The sequence below is a fragment of the Anthonomus grandis genome, chromosome 3, assembly GCF_022605725.1.
Source record: "Anthonomus grandis grandis chromosome 3, icAntGran1.3, whole genome shotgun sequence".
Lineage (NCBI taxonomy): Eukaryota > Metazoa > Arthropoda > Insecta > Coleoptera > Curculionidae > Anthonomus > Anthonomus grandis.
In genome coordinates this window covers 30,496,672-30,509,999 of record NC_065548.1, presented here as the reverse complement: position 1 = coordinate 30,509,999, position 13,328 = coordinate 30,496,672, and the positions used below count along the sequence as shown (strand labels likewise).

Sequence of the window (13,328 nt, the reverse complement as noted above, 5' to 3'; positions counted from 1 at the left end):
GTTTAGGGTCATGCATGTCCAAATGTTCCACCTAAAAATGTGAATAAGAGGCCTTAACACAAACATAAACGCCGTCCAACAACATCTGAAAACAAACAGACCTCAAATTTTAGCTCTACCAGAGACGGAAGGAAAACTCGGAAACCACCAAGGTTCATATGTTGTACCCTAAATACGACCTCCACACCCTATTTAGGTACAACTTCGGACTCGCCGTCTTTATTAGAAGTGACATCTTGCCAGCGCGAAGAAGCTCTGGAATCACCCGGGTTCGATGTTATGTGGTTCAAAATAGCAACCGGAAGATCCACAAAGAATTTCTCTTTCCTCTACAGACCAGTTAAACATACTACTGAAGACATTTCGACGATCTGCAAGCAAACCATGTAGGAATTATTCTTTCGAGAGACTTTAACATGCATAATGTCAACTGTTTCACGTATTTTAACAGGACTGATACTAAGTGGCGCCAAGGACAAGACTGTGCAATTAGTCACAGCTTAACAGAGCTTATACGAAAACCAACCAGAATCCTTGATCGACAGGAAAACTTTGCTAGCCACACGTTGCTGGCCTTTTGACTTATACAATATTACTGTACATGCACCACTAGAACCGTCAAAACAGTCTCCTCGTTTCCTTGGAATGGTGTCTGTTTCAGGACCAATGGTCCCTAACACTATACTGTGGTTCGATAAAAGTTACAGCAAGGTAGTAACAACAAAAATAATGCTAATCGCAAATGGCGCTAAGACCCAAGTCCTGTGAATCTATTTAACTTTGTTGCTTTAAGAAATGCGTGCAAGCAGACGATTGATATCTGCAAAGAAAAATATAACAAGAGAGTGAAGAATGAACTTTCTGGTCTGCAGCAAATGCAGTTAGTCAAAATTCCACCATTGACTAGGGATGGTTCCATTGCAATGACGGCAATGGCATACTTGCTGGGTCAGATATTCGCATCAACTTACCGTAGACCGACATTCAAAAAACCATTGACTTTGCGAAGAAAGGATTCTTCAATGTCAGAGATAGTTTTCCGTCACAGAGATCTTGAAAAGGTTCTCAAAAGCTTAAACAGTAACAAGATCACCGTCCGTGATGAGGAATAGCGTCAATAGTAATAAAAAAACCACCGTGCGCGGTGGTGCTACCGTTGTGCAAACTATTTTGTCTTTCATACAGAAGAGGTCTCTTGCCTGGAGACTGGATATTTGCGCGAATTGAACTGATACCCAAAATAAAAGAAAAAAGAGAGCGCCCATCAATTACCGGCTGATTGCTTTAGTCCCAGCAATCGCCACGATAATGGAGAAACTTGACAAGCAGCAAATTTTGAAATATCTGAGTGCACCAATATCTTTAGCGACCTGTGTGTTTGTATAGCTTTCGAAAACACAGGTCTACTTGCAATCCTTTGGACTATGTTGGGCATGTTTGGACCGACGCTATCAAATGAATCCCGTGCAATAGCTCTGGATATTTTAAGAGAAATACATTCAATAGGATCTGGCATGAAAACTTCCTAAGGAAACTGTATTCTTATGGTTTGCTATCAACTCTCGTTGCTTGGATTTCCTGAAGAACCGATTGATGCAGGTTGTCGATCGACATATCTCGCAGGGATAAAAAATTTACGCTGGTGTCTCTCAGGGATGCATATTGTCCCCTACCATCTTCCTGTTATATACTAACGACTTTCTCGACAAGCCTTCTAACTCAATTTACAGCTTTGCCTAATAACAGTACTTTGTGCCTTCTTTCAAATCGCCCAACCAGATGACTTAGCATGCGACACCCATTTCATTAGACCTTACATCATTGTGGACTGGGGTAAATGCAATCTGATTTAAAAGCTGAGCTGTATTTAAAAACAACGATGCCTCTACCGCCCCAAGCCTTATTGTGTGCGAGGTTACATGGCTGCTGCCTTCGTCAGTTTGCTTGTTGACTTGTGACGACTGGAAGTTGGAAGCAATGTCTTGACATGTTCATGTAGCAGGAATAGCTAAGGCTTCTCAAAAACCAGGAGCTCCCTTTAAAACGAAAAGGCTGTACAGACCGCAACAGCTTTTAACGCTTTACAAGGCGCCCATCTTTTGAAAGCCCATCTTAAGAAAGATATCCACAGACACCTTCGTAGCACGTGATACTCAAGTATCATAGGGTTTGCCCTTGCGTCAGTGTATTTTAAAATTTACAAAAGAAAATAAAAAATCAATGGCGTACCTGGCTAAAAGTAAAAACTTTTTATAATTAAGTTATTTTTAACTTCAGGTCAAAAGTGCATAGGACCTTGTTAAGAAAAAAATGACATTTGACTAGTGTCTATATATACAGGGTGTCACATTTAAGGATTTTTTAAATATATATTTTTTAGAGATGTTCAATCGGTTTTCTGTGTTCACCAAGTAAATTAAACAGCGGGAAAATATCAATTATGCTAATATAACCATTTTTGTATTTTCAGGAATAAATACACTATCGGACAAAAGTAGAGAAACTTCTAAAAATTCTTTGATTTACGGAAACCATGTATTTAAATTAAATATTTACTACAAATATTGTAGTTCTCAACAACTGCGTTTTTTTACCGCATTTTACATGCCTCTTATCAGTTTTTTATTTACAATAAAAGAATTCAAATATTTTCGGATGGACATAAGTAGAGAAACCTAAATATCAATCGTCCAAATTTAGTATTTAGTTCGCTTTACGTGAGTTCTGTTGATAGTTTTGCATAGTTTTTTTAATCAACATGCCTCGCGGAAGATATTTGTCTGAAGACCTTCGTAGAAAAATAGTTGATGCACACAAGAGTGGTATACGACAAGTGGACATTAGTAAAACGCTTAATTTGCATAAGTCCGTTGTTAGCAAGACAATTTCTAATTTTAAAACACGAAATTCAACAAAAAGCATTAAAAAAAGTGGCCGCCCAAGAAAAACAACCAAACACATGGAAATGATGATAAAAAGAATTGCCCAGTCTGATCCTCACAAATCAGCAAATAAAATTTTAAGTGAATTACCTGGTGTTAATGTTAGTTCTAAGACCATACAAAGACGACTGAGGGAAGGAGGATTATTTAGTAGAAGAGCCGCTAAAAAGCCGTTTATTAGCAAGAAGAATCAGAAGGCCCGACTCAACTTTGCACAAAAATATTTGCATTGGACAACCAACGACTGGAAAAAAGTTCTTTTTACTGATGAAAGTAAGTTCAATTTGTTTGGGTCCGATGGAATCTCATGGGTACATCGACCACAAGGCAAAAGATTCTTCCAAGATATACACAGCCTACGGTAAAGCATGGTGGTGGCTCCTGCATGGTATGGGGTTGCTTCTCTGGGTTCGGTACAGGACCATTACACATCATTGAGGGTATCATGGATCGATTTGTGTATTTAGACATCCTACAAAATGTAATGCTACCCTTTGCTGAGGATAATTTACCTTTGACTTGGATATTCCTACAAGATAACGACCCCAAACATAAATCAAAGGTTGTCAAAGATTGGTTTTTATCGGAAAATATTAGGGTTATGGACTTTCCTGCGCAAAGTCCCGATCTTAACCCGATTGAAAACCTCTGGGAGGAACTAGACCGGCGTGTAAGGCAACATCAGATCAGTAATAAAAATGATCTTATAAAAGTTTTACAAGATTCCTGGAATTCTATTGGAGAGGAAACCATTATGAAACTGTTGGAATCCATGCCAAATCGATGCCGCGAGGTGATTGCCAATAAGGGATACTCTACTTACTATTAATTTTTCTAAGATAGAAATAAGAAATAACTTGTACTTTTGGAATAAAATTTAGTTTCTCTACTTTTGTCTCATAAATATTTTGTTTAATTAAATTAAATCTTAGGATTTTCTTCTACAATTTATTTTACTTTATACAAATTAAGTCTTAACAATTATTGTTGATTTTCATTATGTGTAGAACTGCATTAGTTTTGAAGTATTCAAATAAAACGCAAATTTAAAAAGTTTCTCTACTTTTGTCCGATAGTGTAGGTTAGCAATAGTGCATACTTACGTATTTTCAGGCACGCTGTATATAGGTATAGTAGAATGTAGTGAATTTTTTTAAATAGTTTTTTCTTATAACTTTAACAACTTGTAGCTCAAAAGTTAACGAGATTTCTATTTGAACTTTTCTTCTTATATTGGTACGTAAAACTATGTAACCTAATATAGTTTTTCGTAACAATATTAATTTTTATAAAGAAAATCAAGTTAATTATCTATTAAAAAAATATATTAAGATAAATTACCTTTATAACAGGCAAGCGTGAGAGCCGACTCTTTAAACTCGTTGGAGTGGGTATTGATTCCTGCACCGTGCATCAGTAGGATTTTAGCCAATGCGACGTGTCCCGCGCTGGCTGCTTCCATAAGAGGTGTGTGACCATTTTCGTTGTGGTCCTCTACGTTCGCCCCATTTTCAAGAAGAAATTTTACCACCTAAAAATAAATATAAAAAAATATATCTAATATTCTATAGCCTATATAGCTTTCTTTAATGCATGAAAAAATCAATTTTAAAAACTATTCACTAAAAGCAGTTAAAAATAATATATTACAGACCATATGTATGTGAAATTCGTCACTATATAGGGTCTACCCCGAATATGCAGTGGATTAGGTTCAATACACGTAAATCAAGTGCGCTTAAGTTCGGTTGGCAATCAAAACATTTTACATAAACGGTCTAGACCGTTTATTAATATATTATACTGCTGGATTTTAAATATATATAGTCTGTAACAAAAGATGTTAGAATGTTGTCAGGAAAATTTGAGACAGGCACTAAATCTAAAAATATGAAAAAAATTCTTACACATTTACATGTCCAAGATTATTCTCTAAAACACTGAAATCAATGGCGACAATGTGAGCAAGTATTTATAGTTTAAAAAAAAAAAACAGACCTGAAAAAAGCGGTTTTGCAAAAGTTAGTATTGCATTATTACTGTCAACACCAATTCTAATTATAAGATAGGATTTCTTTTCCCATACCAGTTCGAAAATTAACAAATTCGGAAAATTTGAACTTCAATAATAATTTCTTTTTGCATCAAAACTCATGCATTCCAAAGTAAAAAGTCTATTTACAAAAAACGAACAATTAAAATAGTGAACGTTTAAATTTGACGTTGTCACAAAAATGCGACACACAGAGAATTTTCGGACTCTTTTTTTCTTTGTATATATGAACTTTTTTATATTTAGTAACTGCGCCCACATTTTCCTCACACTATTCTGTAACACGCTGTATACTTTTGGCCTTCACTTATGTTGCTTAGATTTCGTGTTTTTAAGAATTTAGTAGTTTTTACGATAGTTAATATCTTTATAACGGGGAAGTTGGAACTCATGCGTCAAGGAAACGAATTATTCTAACTTGGATGCAAAAATTCCAATCGGTTATGTTTGTACGAAAATGTACATTATTTCGTTTATACTCTCGTTTCAATTTGTTTACACGCTATTTGAATAGTTAGTTTAGACTACATTAAAGGGTATAGTTAATTAAATAATTTTTGTACCATCACATTAACTAAATTAATTTTGCTTATGCTGATTTAATTTAGAAATGAACAAAATTCAACATCAATTAGGTTTTGTCTAAGTTTATGTTTCTTTGAGGTCGCAGAAATCGATTTTCGTTTTAGGCAGGCTTTCGCATCCAGGTTAAAGCAATTTGTGTCAAAGAGGTGAAAATTGCCTTTTGGAATTTATTGGACACTGTCAAACCACCCTTACACCACCTTACCAGGAGTGATGGTTTGCAATCAGCCTAGATAAGAGGACTCCTTAAGTATATTTGCAATGCCTAAAGACGCATCAATAATATTTGTAATACCGTACATTCAAAGATCGGATAACAATTACATAACAGTTCTGCCAAGAAGCCAATATCGATATTTTGCCACAGCGCAGAATCATTTTCGGGTAGAAGATGACGAATACCCAAAATTCCAATGAACTTACAGTGGCTGCAAGATATTCTACAGGTTGCCTGTTATGACATACCTCAGGATTCCCTGGATTACCATAGAAACATGCCCAGGCGAGCATCAGAATGTATTCGTTTAAACGGAGCAGCAACACGTGATTAAGTTTGGATTAGAAATAGTGCGAAGTTTCCAATAAAATATAATTGTTTATTATTTACCCCATATATATGAAAATTTAAAAAGTAGCTATTTAAGTAGCTGAATAAAAAAAAGAAAATGGTTACTAAAATTTGGTTTATTTCATAACAAAAAAATCGTAAAGGTAGCGTTTGGATTTTGACGTCCTAGTGTGAGCGTATACGACCTATAGCAGGTACAAATACACACGTTACGTAGTAAATACTAAGGAGTGCGAGCACGTCCTTTCAGGTCAATTAATATGGAATGATTCCTGCTGTACAACAAATAAGTAATCTGAAATCTGTTTGAACTATCATCATAGTTAATTTTCAAGTTTATATCAACAATTTACAAAATAAAGAATATTTTTTTGGCCAGGGTTGAAGATTTTAACCACAGCAACTGGACTTCAGAATATACTATCCTATAAAGACATTATAACTAATTCACACGAGAATGAATTGCATGCCAAGACGATATAAACCCATAAAGGAACATCCTAAAAGAACAGTAGACTCTATATTATTATTCAAATGGTTATAATTTCATTATTAAGAATAATTTTTAGAATCTTGTTCCCCGTATACAAGATTTTTATTATTTGGTATATAAACAGCGTATTCTGAAGTTTAAAAGCACATCTTTGAAAGAGTGATTCTATGCCTAAAATAAATCCCATTTTCTTTTATTATTAAACGTCGAGAAATGTTTACTTTACAAAGGCTTTCGGAAATGTCAGTAATAATGTATTATTAAGATACTGATGGTTTGCGAAAAAACGTTTTTTTATCTCTTCATTATAATACTTCACACCAATTAATTTTTAATTCATAATATCTACAACGGTTATTCGAAGTGCACGGCTGTCTCCGCATTAACTAAATCTTCATAGGGAAGACCGACGAAATCTACCAAATATTTCTTGTTCTCATAGAATTTCTTAGCAGTCAGTAACTCTCTTCCTAAGTTCTTCGAGGTTATTTAGCTTCAAAAGTTGAAAGAAAATGTATATTCAGAGATCAGTTATCGCGTGGGGGTTTTATTATCCCAGCAATAAAGGTTGTGGATCATAATTGGACCGTCATGACCGAATCCAGAATCATCTGTAACCATAGTCTGTGGGTAAAACTTGATGATATGGATGAAGCTGTTAGGATAAACCTTGTATTTGTATTCTTTTGTACTTTTCGCGACTTTTCAATGCTTAAATTTCCTATTATGCCATATATCTCTACTGTTTAATTTATTGCATTACATTCACCTATGGTGCAGGTTTGTCTTTAAGCCATGGTTTTTAGGTTAATAGCCGCACTTGATATGGATAAAGCTGTTAGGATAATCCTTGTATTTGTCTTTTTTTGTACTTTTCGCGACTTTTCTACGCTTAAATTTCCTATTATGCCATATAGGTATATCTCGTCTGTTGAATTTGTTGCACTACATTGAGCTATGGTGCATGGTTTTCTCCAAGCCATGGTTTTTAGCGTAATAGCCGCACAAATCTTAACCACAGTTTGTTGCGACATGTAAGATTGGGTTTATTTATGACGTATAAATCACCCTAAAATATGAGTTTGTAATTTTTGGAGACCTTGTATATAGGAAATAGCTGTATCATATGTTTTTTATTCGATTTTGCATGTCAGATTTTAATGACTTATACTGGCAAAAGTTGTTATCTACGCCCTAAAAATATTTTTTTCTTTGAATTTAATAATGTCAGATGAAAGACCTTTTTTACTAAAATTAATAAACCAATTTCGTCAGAATCCTAAATGTTAAAATTAGGGCAAGATGGAAAATAGCAACATGGTCGGTCCCTATGTCAATTCCATTTTTGACAGTTTTATTAGGTAATAAGTTCTAATTATAAATAAACTTAAAGCGTTTTAAGGCCGAATAACAGTAAATATAATTGAAGTCTTATAATGAGCCCAAGTCGTTATCGAGTGGATATTCAATCTCAAAAATAATGCGCAAATAAACAAAAAGGATTGATTATAGCCTAAGCAATTTAGACGAGCGAAGTTTCAACGTCATGTTGGTGTATTTATTTGGTTATTTAGGGTAATATTATCTTGTTATAGTACAGAATAAAATAGAAAGATATAGAAATAATATAAAGTTTATTAAAAAATGGTTAATGCTTACCTCTTCTAGAATGCTTACCTCTGTGTGTCCACCAGCACAAGCATACATTAACGGGGTGTTGCCTAAAAAACAATATCAAATTAAATTGACTGATTACATAATTTGTATACATTAGGTATAACATACCAGAAGTAGACTGGGCATTAACATCTGCTCCATGATGAACTAGCAGCCTCACGATGTCTAAATGGCCAGCAGAAGCGGCTTCCATTAAAGGAGTACATTCACCCTTAATACCTCGGTCTTCCACGTTAGCGTGCATTGCAAGTAAAACCTGTAAAAGATAGTGTCTTTTAACAACACTACTACAACAACAATATCTACATGACTAGTAGTGACAAAGACAATGTGTATTTTTAAGAAATTTGCACCATATAAGCGTTCTCACTGCAATTTCAACGTATTATAAGATTGCAAATATTAACGGAATTTTAACAGGAAATACGCTAAAAACTTGTTGATACACACGGCGAGTACCAAGTGTAATGATTGAAAAAATGTCGTTTTGACAGATGCTACTAACAAATGACTTTGACGACTAATTTTGACAGAATATTTCTTTTCTATGGTGCGTTCCTAAATCCTGTGCAAACATTTTGTCTAGTTCTAGTAGTAGCAACATGTTTGCAGAGTTTGAAAGTTTAATATTAAATACCGCAGTCCATCTGCAGAACTACTAAGTATTGCTTGTCTTATAATTTTAGAATAGTTTTGAAAAAACATAAGCTCTACCTAACCACTGTCCAATATTATTACTTCGTTTTGTAATACACACATTATATTCACATTATTTTTATTCATACTTTGTATGTCACTGTCCTGTTAATTTGGTCTAGGCATAATTATTATTTTTTAAATATTATACTAGTGCACAACGTAGTGTCTTGCTGTAGTTATTAGATAAAAATAACGCTGAATAATAAATTAGAATAAAAATGTAAAATTTTCACGTAGGAAATTTACTATCTTAACCTTTACAAATTAAGCAGCAGAAGCTATTAATCGTAAAGCATAGCTAGATGTTATTTTCACCGACTGAAGCTTCATTGTCTTCTGTTTGCAGATGAATTACAAAAAAAGTACTTTTTTTGTCAATTTAGCTGCAAAGTGATGCCGAGAATAATCGTTTTGTAGTGAAACATGAATAATACTTGTATATTAGCTGAAATTAAACCTTTATATACTGGAAGGATGAACTAGAAGGTAGCTTCAATTATAAAAAACGGAGCATTTCAAACGGTATTCTTCCTGCTTACTGTTACACGTTAGAAAAGCTAAGTTTACGAAATGCTGGAACATTCAAAGGAGATTTTTGACATAGTTATAGAATTTTGAAAGTTTTATCGTGGTTTGGAATTTTAAGTAGTCGTTTCGCGTAAAATTGTAAATTTATTTACAATGCTAATTCTCACTATTGTTTTACGATACATTCCGAAAAATAATAACTCTAAGAGCATAAAAATAAATGTAAAAAGACGACACGAAAGAAAAAAATAACAGCGAAAGAAGAAAGTTAAGAGCAAAGAAGGGCAGAAAGAAAGTATAAGTGTCTGCTAACAGTTCTTGGCGCAGACAAGATTTTTGGTGGATTCTTTGGTTTTGTTTTGCTGATCGAATAGCTATGAATTTTGGAAACAAAATCAACACAAAAATTAAGTTTTCACATTAATATTCGTTTCACGTCACGAAAATATTAATTTTTCAAAAATTATTAAATAATTCAGTAAGTACAAAAATATCTGAAAAAAATCTTGTGAGCACTATATTGTTGCTTGTAAATCTTGGATTTATTATTTGGTACTCAAAGTTTATTAATAAACTTTGTACACTTATTTTGCAATATGATGCACTAGCAAGGTAGTGGAATATGTAATACATATATGTATGAAAATAAGCCTCAGGCGAGCTGACTCCAGAATTGACAAAAAAGTTCTAAAGGGATTCCTAAGGTGACTATCAATATTAAAGATCTAAAACAGCAATTAGTATGAAAAGGAACTTACATTCTGCAGTATCTGCCTATTATTTAATAAGTGATATATATACAGATTATTTTGTTTTTTTATAATTTGTTGTTCCTAAAGTACACTTAAGAATAATATTGCGCAAATAGCAGATACTGCTATCTATAAGTCTTGGAAAAAGCCTTGCATACACAAATTCTTAATTTCTTGATTATACCCAACTTATAAGTCCAATAATATAATCTCTGAATGTTTGATGCAGGAAAGAGTAACATTGTGACTTCTGAAGGGTCAATTTTAACTCCTTTGCTCTTCCTAATCTTCGTAAGCGATCTTCCGTAGTTCAATCCACTCATCATACCTTAGTAGTAATAAGTCAACTTAATTTTAAAATTACCATTGAGAAGTTGAACTTAGAAATCAGTAAAATACCTAAATCTATACTTAACAATGTTGAATTGAATAACACTAAAACACAATTAATCTACTTATTATATTATATACTAATCTACTAACATAAACTCATCAATAGAAGACATCAAAATAGACAATTGTACGTTAACACTGACAAAGAATGGACAATCATACTTTAACAGCAACTGAATCTAGAAAATTTGTGTTTGTCATAATTTATAAGCAATTAAACCAAAATGAGTACGGAAAAAAAACAAAAAAAATACATAGCAACATTATGAAATGAACACTATCAATTTAGTATTTCAAAAGTATTTAATATTATGTTTTTACTTTGCCTATATGTCCGGTCTAGATTAAACTTTAGTAACACAAGATTAATAGTCTATATACAAGAGTCTTTTTGTTTCAAAGTAGTAATTAGAATGAGGAATGTAAAGAAATAAAATAAATTTAAATTCCATTAAAAAGATTAGTTTTTTCAACATCCCTAAAGACAATATATCTTGTTATTAGAATGGATAAAAAAGTAAAAGCTTTAAATTCAGTCAACTGTGTTCCCCATTATAAGTTAATATAAAAGCTATTATACCCACATTTCACAGCTTCACAACAGTTCAAACTCTGGTAAACCTTTATTGAAATGATATCACATGTAAAATATATCATTCTGAGTTAATTTTAAGTATACACACACTGTTATCATATAAATACAACCTACTTACATTCTATAATCAAATCGGTTTTTCAAATTTTTTATTCGTACCCGTATCGTATATTCAACCTAGACACATTTATTTGCAACAAGCAAACTTACAGTACAATACTAACACAAACCTAGAGTTTTTGGGAAAATGAGAACAAATTAAAATTTGAAAATCTTACACCCGTATACGTACTACATATGTAGACTTAATAAGTTGTTATCTAAAAACTATCGTTGGCGCCTGCATTGTTATGAAAAACGATACGATATCTCAGGTTTACGCACTTTATCAACACAAAACATATTTAAATTCGATTTATAGATTAATCATAAAGATTTATAAGGAAAAGTAGAGATTTGTCGCAGGCAGATTAAAACAATCTTTGGCACTAAATTTTGAATCTACATACTTAGCAAAAAGCTGGTATATTTTACTACTTATTAAATGAAGCAGGAAAATTTGGTATATTTTAATATCATAATTTAAAACAATAAAATATCCACATGCTGTATGTTGAGTTCAGACAGGTTTCACATTATTTGTGTCCTTTAAATCACTTTACAAATTCTGTTTCGAAATTGACACTAATCATTATATTGCTACACAGAATGGTAATTTGATGTGTAAAGGAGCCTCAATCACCTTTGGGGACATCTAAAATCTGAAGTTTATAGCGCAGATTTTACAAGTCAGGAGCAACTATTTCACCAAATAATAGAGAATGCTTTTAATGAATTACGAAACAATCCAGACTATATTATCGGTAAACCAAATTGTTTTGAAAACAAGGAAATGCATGGAGCTAAATGGTGGACATTTTGAGCAATTGTGATTTTTTCTACATTTTTGTCTAGTATTTGATTAAACAAGGTGCAAATACATATTTTATGCGTTTTGAACTTTTCTTCTTTTTATTTTCTCTCTTAATTTATTTTCTCTTTATTTTTTTATTTAAATAATCCATCGTTAATGAAAAAACTAAACATAAGTTTCAGTAATATATTTGGAAGTATGATTCTAAAAGAAGCTGGTGTTTCATTGACAAGTAAACAAACCTACATTTAAAAGCGGCATTTTGATAGCAAAAAAGAGGCAAATGTAGATCTTTTATTTCAAACCCTAAAGTTTTTTTGAACTCATTAATGTAACCTACTTTAATATGAAAGTTTTCCTCGAAAAAAATATGCCATATATTTTTGACTCGTTTAATTTATTTCTTTAAGTTACAGGTAAATTTAAAAAAAAAATTTTAACATTTTTGCTAAATCACTCTGTATTTCCGTTATAAAGACGAATCCAATCATGCTTTTTTTTATATGTTCATGTTATTTCCAGTTATAATCTAGATAAAAAATGTTGACTTTCAGCAATTACCTGTGCTAATTCGAAGTAACCAGCGCTACAAGCTAAACTAAGCAAACTCTCGCCTTCTTCACTGGTTTCGTGAACGGACCTGCCTTCTGTTAAGAGTTTCTTAACGGTCCCAACATCACCGTCGGTGCAGGCCTCGATGAGCGACGTCTTGTCCTGAGAACCGCCGGCGGCGCCTCCCTGTGTCGCTGGACGGACTCCTGCGGCAGTGGGTGCTCCTGCAATTGACACATTTTTTATTAATTTTACTCATTTTAGTGAAGTAGTTATAGATAGTTAAAACTGTTGACAGTTGTATTACAGTACTTTTAAATTATTTATGTTTGCCTTGATTCTTAATTGAAAGTAATAGTAACAAACTATAGCAACAAGTTTTACACCAATAAGGTTATTTTTTAAATAAAATAAAGCTGAAGTTATGGAAAATTAATTTAGTGAGAGTTTTTTATTATAATATGTACTGGCAAATTGGAAAAAATGTCCCTTTTCAAATAACTTTGGCCTGGCCTAAAGTAGCCCCAGCAAGAATTATATGTTTTGCTTTATGGTGTTTTTTTTTCCGAGAATTAATC

The 13,328-nt window shown here is 32.9% G+C and overlaps 1 protein-coding gene across 3 annotated transcripts in view; it reads right to left on the bottom strand.

Annotated features, from left to right (window-relative positions):
• The window catches only part of LOC126734515 (ankyrin repeat and KH domain-containing protein 1-like), a 156,703-nt gene that overhangs the window by 104,668 nt on the left and 38,707 nt on the right, over positions 1–13,328 (bottom strand). For 2 of the 3 annotated variants that reach the window (XM_050438179.1, XM_050438180.1), the window contains exons 4-7: positions 12,760–12,974; positions 8,427–8,574; positions 8,301–8,362; positions 4,284–4,473 (exon numbers count right to left, since the gene is read on the bottom strand). In XM_050438179.1, the coding sequence (XP_050294136.1) occupies positions 4,284–4,473; positions 8,301–8,362; positions 8,427–8,574; positions 12,760–12,974 (615 nt within the window). The remainder of the gene's footprint in view (positions 1–4,283; positions 4,474–8,300; positions 8,363–8,426; positions 8,575–12,759; positions 12,975–13,328) is intronic. The other variant, XM_050438181.1, reaches the window with a different exon arrangement.